Source organism: Stenella coeruleoalba, assembly GCF_951394435.1.
Source record: "Stenella coeruleoalba genome assembly, chromosome: X".
Lineage (NCBI taxonomy): Eukaryota > Metazoa > Chordata > Mammalia > Artiodactyla > Delphinidae > Stenella > Stenella coeruleoalba.
In genome coordinates, this window is record NC_137152.1 from 93,555,535 (window position 1) to 93,575,666 (window position 20,132).

Here is a 20,132-nt window from a genome sequence, read left to right on the forward strand (position 1 = left end):
CAGGAAAACCTCAGAAGTGGTAGGGAGCAGGCAGAATGAACCATAGAAATAAGGAGGGTGAGAGAGCAAAACAGGGAAGGTGGACTTTTGAAATGAAAGTGGATTGCCTTTTTATTGTTGAGTTCTTTATATGTTGTGGATACTAGAACCTTCTCAGATACATGATTTACAAGTATTTTCTCCTATTTTGTGGTTGTTTTTTCACTTTCTTGACAGTGCCTTTTGAAGCACAAAGGTTTTTAATTTTGATGAAGTACAATTTATTTTTTTCTTCTGTTTTTCATGCTTTGGTATCATATCTAAGAAATGATGAAGATTTACTCCTGTGTTTCCATCTAAGAGTTTTCTAGTTTGCACTTTTACATTCACATCTTTGATTCATTTTGAGTTAAATTTTTGCAGATAGAATGAGGTAGGATCTAACTACCTACATGTGAATATCCAGTTCATTTGTTAAAAAGACTATTCTTTCTCCTATTAAATGGTCTTCTTGGTGGGATTGTTTTCTTAACCATTTTTGGGTAGTTCATTGCTAGGGTATAGAAATAGAATTTATTTTTGTGTATGGATCTTGTATTCTGCAACCTTGCTGAACTCGTTTATTAGCTCTAATATGTGTGTGTGTATGTGTGTATCCTTAGGATTTTCTCTATACGTGATCATGGCATCTGAGAATAGGGATAGTTTTACTTCTTTATTTCAAATCTGGTTGCCTTTTATTTCTTTTTCTTGACTAACTGTCCTGGCTACAATCTCCAATGAAATGTTAAATAGATGTGGTGAGAGCAAATGTCCTTAACTTGTTTCTGATCTCAGAGGCAAAGCTTTCAGTCTTTTACCATTAATCATCATTTTAGCTGTGGGTTTTTCATAGATGCCTTTTATGAGGTTGAGGAAGTTTCCTACCTCCCCCTTTGCTTCTGAGGGGGAATGGCCATGAATAGTACCTAAGAAATTTTCTTGTTTTTCTTTTTTTCTGCTTTCACATGTTTCTAACAATCTATTTCATGATCGGTATCAACAGGCTTTACTCTTCTAAGACATAGACCTTGTGGATTCCACACTACTGCTTGCTCCCCACCCCCAGCTCCAACATGAGTTCCTAAACATTTTGTGGCATTAAAATGACTTTTAAAAAATAGTATTTGGTCACTGGGGAGGGCTGGGACTATGGTCAGGCAAGTGAGGCACTTGCCAAGGGTGCAGAATTTAAAGAGGCACCAAAATTTCAGTGATGAAGATAAATAACATTTTTAAAGTTAATGTTTATTGGAGTATAGTTGATTTACAATGTTGTGTTAGTTTCTGTTGAACAGCAAAGTGAATCAGTTATACATATACATATATTCACTCTTTTTTAGGTTCTATTCCCATATAGGTCATTACAGAATACTGAGTAGAGTTCCCTGTGCTATACAGTAGGTTCTTATTAGTTATCTAATTCATGTATAGTAGTGTGTATATGTCAATCCCAATCTCCCAATTTACCCTACCCCCCAAGATAAATAATATTTTAGTGAAATATTTTTAAAAACCAAGGTACAACCGTCTGGTAGGTCACCCATTTTGGTAAACAGTATTTTCCTTTTGTAAATAAAGGAATTGGAGTGAGGCAAGTAAGGCAAAGTTGTTCAAGTACAGGGTCTGATATGGTCTTTTTTTGTTGTTGATATTTTGTTCATCAGGGATTGTTCTTGCACTGATTTTCATTTTTGAAAATATTGTGCTAAATATTACTTTTACCTTGCATACTGAGTTTTTTGGAGCGTCCTTAAATTTTATGCCTGAGGTAAGTGCTTCACTTGCCTTATTCTAGGCCCCGCCCTGTCACAGGGACTCTGAGTGGGGGGAAAATCCCAGAACTGAGGGCAATTTATAGCACTTAGGTAAATCCAAATGCTTTCTGCACTTTTCTTTGTGTTGATTTCATTGATTGGTGTTTAACAGATGCTTATAGAGGTAAAAATATAAACTGGTAAATAGCCAAAGCAATGAGTTTCTCTCAAAATTCAGAGAATTAGGGGTCACAGTTGCAGAGCAGCCTGGTCCCCCAAATTTAGTGGTTGTTTGAACTTGTGCAAGTTTCTTTATCTCTTGGAGCCTGAGTTTCCTCAGTTGAGTAGTATCTGCATCATAGAGTTGTTGAGGATTAAATGAGATACTACAGGTAATGTGCACAAACCTGTGGAAAAAGTTGAGTAAATGTTGGCTATATGTCCTTCAGAAAGTGGACCTACAGCCTCACTTTTGGGTAGCTAGCAATTTGGGAAGCTGGAGTAGTTACCTACTCTCTCTCTCTGGATTTGGATATCAAACTTTAGAGATGTAGCCAACTTGAGAGGGATTAAAAATCATTTGGTTGAGGGATGGGGTTTAAACGGTAGATAATGTCAAGCTTTGGGAGACTGAGGGAGGTGTTTGTTTGGTTTAACTTGGACAATAGCAGATTCAACGGATTTAGGAGGCACTGTCATTTCAGTAGATGATTAGAGCTAGGGGGATACTGGAGAATGTAATTTGGAAAAGATAGGCTCAAATCATGGTTGGAAGGCCGAGGAAAGATGTCAAATTGAATATGGTAAGTTAGTTGGAGGCTGCATATGATAGTAAAATTTCATAATTTTAGGGTTGTAAAAAAATATTTAAGACGTCACTGGTTCATGCTCTTAAAGATTGGTTCTCCAACAAATGAGTCCGGGTTTTGATCTTTTCAGTGGGAACAGGCAAAACTTTTTTTTTTTTTGTGGCACACGGGCCTCCCACTGCTGTGGCCTCTCCCATTGAGGAGCACAGGCTCCGGGCATGCAGACTCAGTGGCCATGGCTCACGGGCCCAGCCACTCCGCGGCATGTGGGATCTTCCCAGACCGGGGCACGAACTCGTGTCCCCTGCATCGGCAGGCGGACTCTCAACCACTGCGCCACCAGGGAAGCCCCCCCTTTTCATCTTTTAAACAGAGTTTCATTTACCTGTGTTACAGACTGTCAGGACAAATTTCTACTGTCTATTGTGTAGCTTGTTTTCCTGTACTCTACTTTGGTGTGCTTATCTTCCCTTGTACAAGTGACCCTTTTGCACAATTGATGTGAAATTCAATTGTGGGATAAGTACAACAAAAATGGAAAAATAACAAAGAGAAAATTGAATTTCTTATTAGTTAAATGAATTTTATATAGCAGCTGTGGGTGTAGTCATTAAACCCGAACCCATATTACAGGGCTGCTTATATTTTAAAGAGAAGCCAGTACTATCACTTATGAGTCTAAATTAGATGAAAGCAGTGACCATTTTTAAGAAAATTTAAATGTCAACACCATAACAAAATCCTTTGTAGTCTAGGGCAATGAATGGCCTTAAGGTATGGCTAAATAAGTGGGAAAATAATGTATTATTGACTCAAAGAGTCTCCTTATTGTAGATTTGGATGGATACCAGAGCATATTTCTACCTTCTCTCTTCTAAAACAGTTACCATGAGTCAAAATATCTTGATGCTGTTGGCCAGGTAGCAGATATGAAACTTATACACATTTGTTGAACTTTGACAATCTCTGTAAAGCCTATTTGCGAATGACATTTTTATAAAAATCCCGTCTTGTATGAAATGTACAACTTTTTGCTTTCTGTATTACTACTGCTATTCGCTACTCTTTCTCTGACGTTTGTTCATTCATATTACTAAGGAGTTATATGACATTTGGATTGAGTCAAACTGAGACGGGAAAATGCTTCCATACAGTAATATATTCAAAAGGAAAGGATTCAAAAAATCCTGTGGGATTAATGTAGCACTCTCAGGATGACCTTAAAACTGAAGTCTTTATAATGTTATGTGTAAGCTAAACTAATGGAGAAGGATTTGAATTTAGGGGAAGAGGACTCTAGGTATTTCCAGAGCCATTTTATGTACTTCGCTCATGAGTTTATAAGAATTATGTGAGTTGCAGGGTGGTTTGATTCAAAGCTCAAATGGCTGAAGTCCTTTTGGGCAAATAAGACCACAGACAGGATTTAAAGCCATGCCATAGTTTTCCTGTATAGCACTCTGTGGTTCAAAACAAGCATACCAAATGGTTGCATACCAAATCTTAGACTGAAGGAATCAGGGGGACAGGGCAAAATGGGTGCTTGAATACTGGATTAGAGGTTGCTGTTACACTAATTGAATGCTAAACTTGACTTTGTGCAATTAATTTCAAATAGAATTGAAAGGAAAATGCTATTTTAGTAGGAATACCACATTCAAATGAATGGTCACTAGCCTCGGTGCTGCTGTTTTAATTCTGGGGAATAGCTGAGCTTTCAAAGGAGGAAGTGTAATGTAGTGGCAAGGGTCTTGGACTAGAATCTGTCCTAGCTTGTTAACAGAATAATTTTCTGCCCTCAAGTAAGTCATGCAATCTTCCTGAGCCTGTTTTCTTCTTCTTTTGGGCCATGCCACATGGTTTGTGGGATTTTGGTTCCCCTACCAGGGACTGAACCCGAGCCCTCGGCAGTGAGAGTGCACAGTCCTAACCACTGGACAACCAGGAAATTCCTGTTTTCTTCGTTAAAAGTGAGGCTAATCTCTGCTGACCTTTAAGTGTGGGGGCACAGTATATATCAGACACTTAGTAATTGTTTGTTCATTTATTTTCTTATTTATTGAGTGTCTCATATATGCCAGGTACTGTGCCAAGAGCTTTTATGTGGAAATGCTCTGTAAACTTTAAAGTGTTATTCAATTTAAAGGTGTTATTTTATTTAAAAAAAATTTTTGGTGATACTGTGCAGCTTGTGGGATCTCAGTTCCCCAACCAGGGATGAACATGGGCCAAGGCAGTGAAAGCCCGGAATCCTAACCAATAGGCCACCAGTGAACTCCCTTAAAAGTGTTATTATTAATCCACATGGTTTACCCATTGAGCCATCCCTGTCATAAAGCATTGGATAAATATTTCTCAACTGTAGCTGTAGGTCAGCATGAGCCTTGAGAAATTTTCTATTTTGTTTAATCCTTATGCAATTCTAAGACAGAGCTTGATGTTAATTTTGGTCACTCTGAGGACAGGAAAAGTTTAAAGGCACTGCAAATTGTGTTTGAGTGCCACAAGGCAGAGCACTCCCTCATGTGAAAGCACTTACTTCATTGTGAAAGATACCAGTGCTTCATTTTCTCCTCTCTGGAAGTTTTGCTTTCCTATATGGGAAGTCACCTATCTCATTGGGTCTCTGTAGGCTGGGTAGTGATTGTTTCAGGGCTGGTGAGGGAGAAGGGTTGGAGATTCAAAAATCTTCCTGTGGTGTCCTGTAAAATGTTCTGACAGTGCACTCCCTTATACAGTTGACCCTTGAACAACACAGGTTTGAACTATGCGAGTCTACTTTGTTGACTGAAAAAAAAACGCACAACCTAAAAGTTGAGAATTAGGTTTAATTTGGCAGACTTTCTGAGGACTTAAGCCCAGAAGACAGCCTCTCAGATAGCTCTGAGGGACTGCTCTGAAGATGTAACAGGGAAGAGCCAATTCTGACTCCATGTTGAATCTGTTTCTTATACTTTAACCTTTGCTTTTTGTTGCTTTTGTTATTATAATCACTCTCTATAGCTGTAAGCATACATAATGACCTGCCATAGGGAACCCTGCCCCTCTGCCTGACTGTTAGACTAAAAGCCCTTTGTTCAACAGAGAGACATTGTGACCCTGCCCACCTGTGAATGGCTGCAGAAAAGAAGAAATTACACATCCCCTCCTATTTTGCAAGATAAATGGCTTTTTTACTTTACTTCCTCACCTCCTCTCCCTCTCTGTTCTATAAAAGAAACTGGCATTCAGATCCAGATAAGATGGCTTTTTGGGGACCCTAGTCCGCCATCTTCTTGGTCTGCCGGCTTTCCAAATAAAGTCGCTATTCCTTGCCTCAGCACCTTGTCTCCCGATTTATTGGCCTGTTGTGCGGGAAGCAGAGGGAGCTTGGACTTGGTAACAAAGAGGTAAGGGAGGAGCCTGGATATATGGAAAAAACAGGCAGTCGGAAACTCAAAAGATAATTAATTCAATTATCTAATTAAGATAATTAAATTAATCAAAAGATAATAAAGTTAATTAAAGAAAACCAGCCATCTGCTGTTAATGAATTTAGCACTTTTCTATATATGGGAAGATGCAAGAATCTGAGCTCATTGAAGTGATTCCTTTGATATGCACCTTAACTATCTAGGGCCAGTATCTGGGGTTGTTTTCTATCCTGGATCCCCTCAGGGTGCACAGGGAGGCTGCAGTAGCTGATGGCTAGTTGGCAGCAACATCCTTTGTTTACTGATATGGCAGGCAACATTCTTTGTTCACAATTTATACTTGGATTTGTTTTAATGGTAAATACTATAGTCTACACCATCTCTGGTTGATTGAATCCACAGAGGCGGAGCCACAGATATGAAGGAACCATGGATACAGAAGAACCATGTATAGGGAGGGACGGCTATAAGTTATATGCAGATTTTCAACTGCAGGGAGAGTCAGCACCCCTAACCCTCATGTTGATAAAGGGTCGACTGTAAGGTAATGAGAAAAAAGTCTATACAGAGGTTTGTACAGATTTTAAATGTAGAATACAGGAGAAACAACAGAAGAAAAATTAAAAAGAAAAGAGAATGCATAAAAAATACAAGGAACAGGGACTTCCCTGGTGGCACAGGGGTTAAGAATCTGCCTGCCAATACAGGGGACACGGGTTCGATCCCTGCTCTGGGAAGATCCCACATGCCATGGAGCAACTAAGCCCGTGCGCCACACCTACTGAGCCTTCTCTCTAGAGCCCTTGGGCCATAACTGTTGAGCCCACGTGCCATAACTACTGAAGCCCGTGTGCCTAGAGCCCTTGCTCTGCAACAAGAGAAGCCACCACAATGAAAAGCCTGAGCACCACAATGAAGAGTAGACCCCACTCGCTGCAACTAGAGAAAGCCCATGCGCATCAACGAAGACCCAACTTGGCCAAAAACAAATAAATAAAAAATAAATAAATTAAAAAAAAAGAATACAAGGAACAGAAAATTAAAGACTATGTCTGCAGGAAATATTACAGCCGATGGCTGCTGAGAGACAGACAGAACAAAGGCTTAAAATAGGATAGTCAAGAAATGATACTCAGTTGATTATTGGGCTTTACCCTGATTTTTACCTTTGGAAGTATCAACTATTTCAAAGAAAATCAGAATCAGGTTTTTGGAGACCTGAGGTAGGACTAGTATTAAGCAAAATAATAAAGGAGTGGTTAATCTTTGGTATCTGTTTCCTCTTTGCACCCATCTCAGCTCCCCCTCTTTCTTCTAGTTTCACTGGGTCCTTCCAAATGCCTAACTTGTGCTTATTTCTAAAGATACCTTGACCTAAGTAAGCTTTGATCCACCGATAAAACATCCAACCTTTAGACCTTTCTATCCCAGAGTTTAGGAGAGATACTTTAGAGCAGGTGGTACCTGTCTCTCATCCTTCAAATCATGCCATGTAAGTGCTCTTCACATGAGTGCATAAGAACATGCCTGACTGCAAAGTAAAATCTGATTGCTTCCTACTATTACACTAATCTTGGTTCCTCACCTCTTTGGTAACTAATGTGAATGTCCATTGCCCTTGTTTTCCTTCTTACTTTTCAAGAAAATAAATGCAACTAATTATCTAGCTCTTACATATAGTCTTACAAAAGTGTCATCTTACATATAGGGATGACACTACTGCTCTACATTTCTCTGAAACTAAAATAACGTTTAGTAAAATCATTTATTTAAATGATTTCCCCCTTAAGCTACTATATTCTGAGAGCATTTTATTTTTGCATAAATGAAGTTACTATAAATCTGTTTAACAGGAATTTTTCTCTTTATTGTTCCAGGAAACTAACCCTAAAATGTCTGCATTGTTTGATCTTTGTTATGGTTTTACAAGTTCATTATTATTATAGTGTTATTTTTCAGGGCTACCAATTTTTTAAATATTCTAAAATACGATGAGGTAAGAATATAGATTATTCTCTTGAGACACATTGTTGTAATTCAGCTTTTTTCATTGTCTTTATTTTTTTCTGTGTTTTCTAATACAGATGACATTATAATACTTAGAAAGATAGGTATGGACACTGAAGAAATAAAGAATGAGACACAGAACGATAAAAAAAATACCTCAGTTTCAAGACAGCAATCAAATGCTGATAAGCATCACCAGCAGAGAGGTAAAGTATACAAAAAATCACACGTGGTAAAAAGAGTCTGAAATATTTGTGAGTAACTGGGAAAGCAAACTCACAAATTTGGAATGTGTTCTAAAGTTGCACTGTGTTGCTAGTTTTATCTTTCCTGGAAATGTATGCATACAGGATTGGTAAAAATTTATGCCATGACAAATGAAAACAAAATTTTTAATTTATATGAGTTACTTCCTTAAGAGAGAGCAGGATAAGAATGAGAAATGTTTTGTACTTGTTCCCAAGCGTGTCTAGATGGTCCAGTTCCACTTTAAGGAGGCAATACAGAAGGGTTAAGAGTATGGTTAATAGCCTGAGCACCATGGCATCCACATTTTGAAAAAATAAATGCTGTAGGACAAAGAGAGTGCAGAAGAACATGAAGAAAGACTTTTGTATCCCTAATCACATTGGTCAATGCAGTGTGCATATTTTAATGTGAACGTGCTGTGTATCGCCATAGTAGAGAATTCTTTTCAACAATTAATGATCTCCATGGTCTAGTGAACAGGTTGGAACCGTCTTGACATTGTGTGTACTCTGAGCCCCTTCCAGCTGTCTACCCATGTTCCTTACAGTATTTGTTTGAATCCTTCAGTGGCTTAGCAGTTTCTGAGAAAAGGAGGGATGGTGGTTATTATAGGGGCAAAGCTGCTAAGAATGGTAAGGGGGCCAATCTCATGTTTCTGACTAAACATAAAATTGATCTTCGTGAGCCTTTGGAGAACTATATTCTCTGATCATTCCTTAAGCTGTCTTTACACCCAGATCAAAGCAGATGGTTGAGGCAAATATTCACATGATTAATACAAAACAGTTTCTCTGCATCTCTCTTTATTCTATTAGAGTATTCTTTCAATGAATTTCAGATAATATGTCCAACTTTGGTGGCATATGAAACCAAATTTGAGGTGCTGTATACAGAGAAGACTACTATATTAAGGTATACAAATAGAAATAGTATGGCAAAGACTGTTCTAGAGTTCACCGAGACTCTCAGGTGATATCAGATTAATGATATATCAAAAGTTTTGCAAATACCAGTGCATAGCTTGAGAACAATGAGATCACAGGTATTACTTCTGAAAGATATGTTGAATTTACTGACTGAAAATACAGAAAATAATTATTTTTTAAAGGATACTCAAGATTCATAAACAACGTTGAGGAAAGAAATGATGAAAAGCCAAACGGAGAAACTTTTGGATTCAAGTCTGGACAAAGCTCTTTAAACAGGCAGCCTTTAAAGAAGCAGGTAAATAAATACCAAGAATTAACCAATATAAAGGTCCTAAATTTAATATATTTCTTAATATTAAGGATTATTTAAAATTCTATTAAGAGCGGGGATTGTTTCTTAGTACTCCCCCATGCTGCCTGAAGCATAATTTAACTTCAATATTTGTTAATTGATTTTTCCTCTGTAACTGTTTTTTTTTATTAAGTTATTTATTTATTTTTGGCTGTGTGGGGTCTTTGTTGCTGTGTGCGGGCTTTCTCTAGTTGTGGTGAGCAGGGGCTACTCTTCGTTGCAGTGAGTGGGCTTCTCATTGCAGTGGATTCTCTCGTTGCAGAACACAGGCTGTAGGCACGCGGGCTTCAGCAGTTGTGGCACATGGGCTCAGTAGTTGTGGCTCGCGGGCTCTAGAGCACAGGCTCAGTAGTTGTGGCACACGGGCTTAGTTGCTCTGCAGCATGTGGGATCTTCCCAGACCAGGGCTCAAACCCGTGTCCCCTGCATTGGCAGGCAGATTCTTAACCATTGCGCCACCAGGGAAGCCCCTGTAACTGTTTTAATAAACATTTATTTTTGCTATTTTCAATCACTGCTAGAAATTTTGAATTTATAAAATGCCAAAAGAGATGACTGTTTTCATGATTTGTCTTGTATAATCATTCTCATTTTTGTCCTTATATAATAAGAGTTGTTGATCTTAAGTTTTAGTATAAAAACAGTTTTAGTAGACTTGTGAAAGAATTGTAAAAACTAAAAGTCAGATGACATTAGTGTATGACATAAACTCTGGAACCAACAGATGGGACTTACTATAGTTGTACATTTTATGGTGGTAAATCCATCACCTCTAAACTTGTATAGATGAGCCAGTCACTGGACAGAAATTTTAGAGGCGCTCATATCCAGATTCATAAGTTAACATTGATACTACGGTTTCAGCTTGCCCTATAAAGTGATTCTTCTTAAAGTGTTATGTGGTCATTTAGTAAAAAATGTTGATTCTGGGAGCTTAAACCATTTTTGCCAAATTATATAAATGCAAATTTGGGGGGAAGGAGAACATGTTGCATATTCAAATATTTAGAGGATTGATTTAGCAAATGTTAATTAAATGTCTATTCTAGGCACTATGCAAGGTACCAGAACAGCCCTGCTTCAAATATTATATGTGGTGGTGGGAAAGAAAGATAAGAAAGAAATTTAATGCCAGGCAGTTTACAATACATGTTCTAACAGGGTTATAAGTTATATATTGTGGGGATGCAGCAATTCATTCTGATTAAGGGGATTTGTGAAAGTTTGACGGAGGAGATGGTATTTAATCTGTAAGGTGAGAAAGTTTTTGATAAAGTTTGGAAAGAAGGACATGAGCTTACGTTACAGTATGAAACGCATAAATGAACTAAGAATATCGTAAAATAGTATTTTCAAATTGAAAGCATCTTTCTTTTAGAGGTTTTTTTGTTTGTTTGTTTGTTTTTTATGGTATGCGGACCTCTCACTGTTGTGGCCTCTACCGTTGTGGAGCACAGGCTCTGGACACACAGGCTCCGCGGCCATGGCTCACGGGCTTAGCCGCTCTGCGGCATGTGGGATCTTCCTGGACCGGGGCACGAACCCATGTCCCCTGCGTCGGCAGGCGGACTCTCAACCACTGCGCCACCAGGGAAGCCCTGAAAGCATCTTTCTATTTCTCATACTTTTCAGACATTTGAGACTGTCATTATAGCAGAACTCACTGGAAAAAAGTACTCTGCAATATAGAAATGTGATAAAATGTAAACATAATTATTCTACTAATAAATTGAATAACAATTACAGCTTTCAATCATGCTTTGAAATTCTAATAAGCTAGCTTTGTATTTCACAAGATTTAATCCTAATATCAGTAAAACACGATTGTATTTATTCAACACAACTCTTTTTGATAGTTTCTGTTGTTTATAAGGAAAGTTTCTGTTTTTGATAATTTCTGTTGTTTTCTAAAGGTAGAAATCTGTGGTATCCAATTTGACGAAATTAGTTTTTATATAAACATTTGCAAAAAGACCACAAGTTCCTTTGGAAAGGTACTTGGATGCATATGGGTCTTTAAGAGATAGGTCTCAATCCTTCCTGCTGACCCACTGTGTTCCCAACACTAGTCACTTAGAAAAGAAAATGTACATGTGCATTCCACCCAATCTCCTTATTTATGTTTTACAGTAGAAAATCTGGAGTGTGACTATGGCTTTATGCTTTAGCAAAGCAGCAGATTTGTCATATTTTTTATTTTACTAAAGTTTTATGTGAATAATATTCTTTATACCAATACCTCCCCTTCCTTTTAATAGTTGCATTCAGCTTCTGGTAGTGTTATACTACAAAGTCACAATGTCAGAGCTAGGGCATATTTTGTTTGCCAGGCACTATTTGCTAGTGGAAAGCTTGATTTCTTAGCATGGTCCATATGACTTTGTCCACTTACATTTATGTAGCATCATAGAGATTTGTCAAGGGTTTCATTACTTCCATTTGACTGATTCACTCCACTGCCCTTTTGATTTAAAAAGTGAAAAGGTAGAAAGACTGAGTTGTTGTCAGGCCAGTTTACTTTAACAGTATTAAGCCTACCTTCTGCTTTCTTTATAGCTACCTATCCCCTCACTTATTTGTCTTTCCCTCTAGAATTAAGTATTAATTTATATAGAAGAGATAGATAATTTATTGTAAGTTTTTTAAAATTGAAGTATAGTTGATTTACAATATTGTGTTAGTTGATAGTTTCTTTTTCACCTGATTCTGAACAGGTGAAGAATAAATAGTATGATTTTGAACACTTTCTTGTGGTTCTAAGGATTTGTGCTACAAAATATTAAATATTCTGTCTCTCAACTATAAAGTCAAAGAATTGGTTGTTTCTTTAGGTAAAACACAGATCCAGAAAATGGTAGGTAGAGTATGACCTTGGAATATATTCAAATTCACAAAGCAGTTAATTTTCCATATTTAAAACATTTTATTAAAGTTTTATATGCATAATATTCTTTGTGCCAATGCCATGAGAGATCAGAGCTTTCTACATATTAGTCCTGAAAACTGTTTAGTCTTTAAAAGTAGGGGCAGTGGGGCTTCCCTGGTGGTGCAGTGGTTAAGAGTCTGCCTGCCGATGCAGGGGACACGGGTTCGTGCCCCAGTCCGGGAAGATCCCACATGCCACGGAGCAGCTGGGCCCATGAGCCATGGCTGCTGAGCCTGCGTGTCCGGAGCCTGTGCTCTGCAACGGGAGAGGCCACCACAGTGAGAGGCCCGCATACCGCAAAAAAGAAAAAAAAAAGTAGAGGCAGTGGAATTCTAAAAAAAGAGTTTCCCATAGAAATGGGCTTAATAAAATATCATTATGAGTTAATGAAATCAATAGGGTATATGTTTCATTTGTTTTTCAAAATTGCGGTTCTTTGCAGGAGAAGTGCAATGAAAATTCTAAAGCCCAAGCAGTGATGAATCAAGGCCAATCAGAGAGGAACCAACATCAATCAGAAGGATCTCAAGGCCAATCAGAAGAAAATCAACACTATTCAGAGAGATCTCGAGGCCACTCAAAGAGATCTCATGGCCAAGCAGAGAGATCTCATCGTCAATCAGAAAGATCTCATGGCCGAAAAGAGAGATCTCATCATCAATCAGAAAGATCTCATGGCCAAGCAGAGAGTTCTCATCGTCAATCAGAAAGATCTCGTAGCCAATCAGACAGATCTCATCGTCAATCAGAAAGATCTCGTGGTCAAAAAGAGAGATCTCATCGTCAATCAGAAAGATCTCATGGCCAATTAGAGAGATCTCATCGTCAATCAGAAAGATCTCATGGCCAAGCAGAGAGATCTCATTGTCAATCAGAAAGATCTTGTAGCCAATCAGAGAGATCTCATGGTCAATCAGAAAGATCTCGTGGTCAATCAGAAAGATCTCGTGGTCAATCAGAAAGAGCTCGTGGCCAATCAGAGAGATCTCGTGGTCGATCAGAAAGATCTCGTGGTCGATCAGCAAGATCTCATGGCCGATCAGAGAGATTTCATGGTCAATCAAAGAGATCTCATGGCCAATTAAAGAGATCTCGTAGCTATACAGAAAGATCTCATGACCAGTCGGAGAGATCGCCTGACTGCTCTGAGAGATTCCACAGTCACTCAGAGAGATCTCATGACGATTCAAAGATATCTAATGTCCTATCAGGGAGATCTTATGGCCAAACAGGGAGATTTCATGGTCAATCAGAGAGATCTCATGACCAATCACGGAGATATAAAAGATACTCATCAGTAGAAATTGAATTTAACAGGTAAAAACAATGAGTACTTAACTATTAATGTGTTGAGTGATATGGAAATGTAAAGGCATGCTTTATATATCTATATTTTAATGGCTAAATATGTATTTGTTGAAACAGAATTGAACTGGGACAAAGATATTAATAGAATAGAGGTGATGTATTCATGGCATCAATATTCTTTCAACTTACTGATGCCCTCTAGCTATCATCCAGTTTCCTAATTACCCTAATTAAGTTGTTCCATCTAGGTCAGCTTCCCTGGAAGAGCTCCAATGTACTCAATCTTTCCTACTGAGCCTTTCCCACAATCAAAGTATATTGACTCAGTGTCCCATTCTCTTTGAACCTTCCAACCTGCTAGGCTAGCTAATCTAACAATGAACTATGCTAGATTGATAATATATAATCTCTGATAATGAATTCCTCTGTTTCCCTCCTCTACCTCCTTTCTAAAGAGTCTTCAGGGAGCCCTCAGCAGACAAATAATAGGTGTATCTTCGGGCAGCTGAACTTTTCTGCTTTCCACAAATCAGAACATAGGAGAGGTCTAGCTTATGCATAGTTGCAACCCTAACCTAAATATATTTTGAATATTGTGTATATTCACTATTGCCTTATAAAACTGTTAGGCTAGGTCTGTCCGCCCTAACAAAAGGACCAGAGAAATTTAATAGTATTGCAGATTGTTTGAGTTTTAAAAACCTCAAGACATTTTTATTGTAATTGGCTAGGTAATTGAGTAAAAACATTATTTTTAATTTAAATTTCTCAGTGATTGCCTTCATTTTGCATTGCCTATAAATGTCTAGTCAAATACTTTAGGTCATATTAACTGCATAGAGTTGCAGTTTTCAGCTAAAAAAATTATTTCCACAATGTATATGTGGGTTATTGTGTATATAGACAATGTCTGATGTAGGCACCGTTTTAATGCTAAAGGCCCCACCCTACTTATATTAGCAGTATACAAACAGTTTCCTATAAAAAAATTAACATATGTTTAACACTGATGGTAAGCAATTATTTCTACATTTATCAGGGATTTTCATGTTTTGCTTCATTTTACACATCCATTTTTGTTTGTCAAGTGGTATAACACTTCCACTAAGGCACTGAAATTCCACTTACTGTTTTCCAATGACATATTCTGTCATTTTACAAGTGCATTTTAAAATATAATGAACAATTCTGCTCAGTTTTTTCTCCTTTATCTTCTATTATTATAATTTTTTTTGTATCCTTAGCACAAGTAAGTAATTCTTGCTTGGTTAAAGTTATCAAATGTAGAACTCTTACTAAAGAACACATAAAGTACAGAAAATTAATATACTTTGATAATTGATCCCTTGGAGATTAATTCTTCTACTCCATAACTTTCCATTCTAATATATATATATATATATATATATATATATATATATATGTTGACCAGTTAGGTTTAATAATATCCTTAAGACCTGGAGTTGGCTTATGCACCACTCAGGCTAGCTTCACCAAAAGACAAACCAGAAATGCTAAACTTCTGCCTTAATTTTTAAGGCATTTCTACCTTAAAAAAAAAAATAAGTCACCAATGTAGAAGCCCAATGTGGTCTGAACAAAAGACAGGTAACTAGGCAAGCATCTGGAATAAAATATGGTAGCATATTCGGAATATTATTTATTTATGGGGACTTACAATGACTTTTTTCAATTTTGAAAAACCAGTATGATTCTTTAAAATTCTAAAGAGGATTTATTATTGTAAACAAGGTGTGAATTTGTATTTTTAACGCCCCCAAGATACCTGATAACAATTTCAGCTTTTGCTCCTTTTTCCTGATTTGGTAATTATATCCACAGTCAGATGTTTTCCTTGGCTAGAGTAATATGTAAATAGTAAAGCTTAACAAAAGAAAAACTTCTTCGTAACCTCAGCTAAGTAGCTTACAAGAAATGAGTGGCAAAATCTGTATATCTTTGCATTAGCTGGGCTGTCTACCTGATGAAAGCTTTTCTAAACACAGAAAATAGCTTCAGAGAAAATGAGGTGCTTAGTTTTGGAGTGCTTGCCGTTTAAACTCCAATTATAGAGTGATAACTGATATATCTCATTACCACTACATCATTCAAAGTAATTCTTGAAGTAAATTCAAATCTGATTATAATCAACAAATCAGATCTTTGGATCTTTCAAAATAAATGATTGCTTTTTAAAATATCACCATTTATGATTCATATCAGGACTTTTGCAAAGAAAAATTGGAGTGAATACTTACAGAAACAGATGCAGCAAAGAAATGATACAATGAACATGAGTCCAAGTGTAAGTATCAGCACTTTCAAATATATAGCAGAGAAACTGTGTGATTTTACAGATTTTCATTTGAATAGGCTTTCTTCCTGTGTCTTTGTTGGCATCTACTTACATTGATGATTAATATATTTTAAAACCTGTTTACCAACATCAAATGTAGGAAGAAGCCACATATGTCATACATGTCTTCATGAGTCAAGTGTTTCCAGCCTTTTGGATAATTGCTTGCACAAAAAAGTTTCCTGCTCCTCTTCCATTACCCCCCATCCTACCTTACATTATTTAGCTTCTAAGTGGGCACTAGACAAAAGTGAGATGATACAAAAGTTTTATTTGTATCATTCTTTCTCACTAGATAAAAGTGAGAAAGAATGATACAAATAAAACTTACCTGTAGCACGTACTTAATATTTTAAACAATCTTTTACAACCGTTGAATCCTCAGGATATTGTCTTTATTTTACTGAAGATCTATGAACAGCAATTACAAGAAATGAAGTAAATAGTATATTGAGCAAGCCAATTAAGTCCATTTTGCTGGCAACTTTCATCTTTAATACAGAACATGTGTGTTTGACATAAGTGTTTAGATGAAATTGAGTAGATGTAGCTCCTACCTGAAACACCTAATATTTATCCCTACACATGACACTCTGGTATTTCTTCCAGTACTTCTACCTGCAGGAAAAGACAGGCTAGCTTAAATAGTAATGTGATATACTGTAAAGCGGTCTAGTCTGGGTCTCAGAGAGTTGGCTTCCCTGCCTGGCTAATCCCCTTAGTAGCTGTGTGGATGACCATGAGCAAGTCACCTCCCCTTTTGTAAATCTTAGTTTTGTTCCCCTGTGAATGAGATTAGAATGAAAGATATCTATGAGATGGTTAAAGAAATCTAAGTATTATGGTCTAGTAGCTAATGACAGGGGCTTCCGATTCACACTTGGATAGAATCATGTTTCTACCACTTAATTTCATATTTAATCAATTCTAAGACATGCTTTTTTTTCAATTTTCAATATCTCTGAAATCAGGAAATGTCTTGCATTTAATGGTATAGTTAAATTGAAAACTTAAAATCTTTTTAGTGGTACATAAAATAACAGTACATGTTACAATCATGGTATCTTAGATTTGATGAAACATGGTGGCTGAGGAACCTTGGTCAAGTTCCTTTGAGCCTATTTTCTCAGCTACAAAATGGGAACAATATTGGCCTCTTAGGTTGTTGTGATGATTAATTGAAATATATGTAAACATTTTAGGCTAGAAACAGGATTGTGGTAAGTATTCTATACATTGGAATTCCTATTATTTTATCATTACTATGATGATGATTATATAAACTTATTATAATCATTCCTTCAGTGTTCATTGTGGCAATATTAACATGATAACCATAAAAGTTCTTACATTCTAATTAATTTTATGTGATTCAATATATATATAAATATATATATACACACATGTATATATACACACATACATATATATGTATGTATACACACTCATTCATTATTGAAGGGATTTTCAATGTGAAGTGAGAAATCCCCACTGGAATATAGGGGCAAATACGAATATTCTTTAAATAGGAACAAAACCTCTAACAGGCTTCCAGATACAGTTAAAACCTCACAGGTGTTTCTATTTGTCCATTCATTTCTTGAATCTGACTTCAGTTCCTACCTTTCTATTAAATTTTACTATCAAAAATTTATTACTTTCGGGGCATCTTCGGAGCTGCGGAGGAGAGCGCAGCAACAGGGGTGCAGAGGGCAAAGCGGGGAGATTCCCGCACAGAGGATCGGTGCCGACTGGCACTCAGCAGCCCAAGAGGCGTGTCTGCTCACCCGCCGGGGCGGGCGGGGCTGCGAGCTGAGGCTCGGGCTTTGGTCGGAGCGCAGGGAGAGGACTGGGGTTGGCGTCGTGAACACAGCCTGAAGGGGTTAGTGCACCACGGCTAGCCGGGAGGGAGTCCGGGAAAAGGTCTGGAGCTGCCGAAGAGGCAAGAGACTTTTTCTTCCCTCTTTGATTCCTGGGGCGCGAGGAGAGGGGATTAAGCGCGCTGCTTAAAGGAGCTCCAGAGACGGGCGCGAGTCGCGGCTAAAAGCGCGGACCCCAGAGACAGGCAGGAGACGCTAAGGCTGCTGCCGCCACTGCCAAGAAGCCTGTGGGCGAGCACAGGTCACTATCCACACCTCCCTTCCGGGGAGCCCGCCACTGCCGGGTTCCCGGGATCCAGGGACAACTTCCCCGGGAGAACGCACGGCGCGCCTCAGGCTGGTGCAACGGCGCGCCTCAGGCTGGTGCAACGTCACGCCGGCCTCTGCCTCCGCAGACTCGACCCGCACTCTGTGCTCCTCCCTCCCCCACGGCCTGAGTGAGCCAGAGCCTCCGAATCAGCGGCTCGTTTAACCCCGTCCTGTCTGAGCGAAAAACAGACGCCCTCTGGCGACCTACACGCAGAGGCAGGGCCAAATCCAAAGCTGAGCCCCTGGGAGCTGTGAGAACAAAGAAGAGAAAGGGAAATGCAGATTAAAGCTCCACAATTAACTTGATGTACCCTGCATCTGTGGAGTACATGAATAGACAACGAACCATCCCAAATTAAGGTGCTGGACTTTGAGAGGAAGATTTATGATTTTTTCCCCTTTTCCTCTTTTTGTGAGTGTGTATGTGTATGCTTCTGTGTGAGATTTTGTCTGTATAGCTTTGCTTCCACCATTTGTCCTAAGGTTCTATCCGTCCGTTTTTTGTGTTTTTTTTCTTTTTTTTTTGATATTTTTGTTTTCTTACTAATTATTTTTTAATTTAATAACTTTATTATATTTTACTCTATTTCATTTTACTTTATCTTCCTTCTTTCTTTCTTTTTTCCTTCCTTCCCTCCTTCCTTCCTTCCTTCCTCCCACCATCCCTCCCTCCCTCCCTCCCTCCTTCCTTTCTTTCTTTCTTTCCTTCTTTCCTTCTTTTCTTCTTTCTTTCTTCCTTCCTTCCTTCCTTTCTTTCCTTCTTTCTTTCCTTCTTCCTACTTCTACTAATTCTTTCTCTCTACTTTTTCTCCCTTTTATTCTGAGCTGTGGAAGAAAGGCTCTTGGTGCTCCAGCCAGGAGTCAGGGCTCTGCCTCTGAAGTGGGAGAGCCAACTTCAGGACACTGGTCCACAGGAGACCTCCCAGCTCCACATAATATCAAACGGCGAAAATCTCCCAGAGATCTCCATCTCAACACCAGCACCCAGCTTCACTCAATGACCATCAAGCTACAGTGCTGGACACCCTATGCCAAACAACTAGCAAAACAGGAACACAACCCCACCCATTAGCAGAGAGGCTGTCTAAAATCATAATAAGTCCACAGACACCCCAAAACACACCACCAGACGTGGACCTACCCACCAGAGAGACAAGATCCAGCCTCATCCACCAGAACACAGGCACTAGTCCCCTCTACCAGGAAGCCTACACAACCCACTGAACCAACCTTAGCCACTGGGGACAGACACCAAAAACAACGGGAACTACGAACCTGCAGCCTGCAAAAAGGAGACCCCAAACACAGTAAGATAAGCAAAATGAGAAGACAGAAAAACACACCGCAGATGAAGGAGCAAGATAAAAACCCACCAGACCAAACAAATGAAGAGGAAATAGGCAGTCTACCTGAAAAAGAAGTCAGAATAATGATAGTAAAGATGATCCAAAATCTTGGAAATAGAATAGACCAAATGCAAGAAACATTTAACAGGGACCTAGAAGAACTAAAGAGGAAACAAGCAATGATGAACAACACAATAAATGAAATTAAAAATACTCTAGAAGGGATCAATAGCAGAATAACTGAGGCAGAAGAATGGATAAGTGACCTGGAAGATAAAATAGTGGAAATAACTACTGCAGAGCAGAATAAAGCAAAAAAAAAAAAAAAAAAAAAAAAAAAAGAAAAGAACTGAGGACAGCCTCAGAGACCTCTGGGACAACATTAAATGCACCAACATTCGAATTATAGGGGTCCCAGAAGAAGAAGAGAAAAAGAAAGGGACTGAGAAAATATTTGAAGAGATTATAGTTGA

General features: G+C 38.3%; 1 protein-coding gene across 3 annotated transcripts in view; it reads left to right on the forward strand.

The window, feature by feature from the left end:
• The window catches only part of LUZP4 (leucine zipper protein 4), a 96,654-nt gene that overhangs the window by 69,327 nt on the left and 7,195 nt on the right, over positions 1 to 20,132 (forward strand). For 2 of the 3 annotated variants that reach the window (XM_079909658.1, XM_079909659.1), the window contains 4 exons: positions 8,082 to 8,210; positions 9,362 to 9,477; positions 12,903 to 13,777; positions 15,992 to 16,214. In XM_079909658.1, the coding sequence (XP_079765784.1) occupies positions 8,111 to 8,210; positions 9,362 to 9,477; positions 12,903 to 13,777; positions 15,992 to 16,181 (1,281 nt within the window). In that variant the 5' untranslated portion in view covers positions 8,082 to 8,110 and the 3' untranslated portion in view covers positions 16,182 to 16,214. Of the gene's footprint in view, positions 1 to 8,081; positions 8,211 to 9,361; positions 9,478 to 12,902; positions 13,778 to 15,991; positions 16,215 to 20,132 lie in introns of those variants that run through there. The other variant, XM_079909660.1, reaches the window with a different exon arrangement.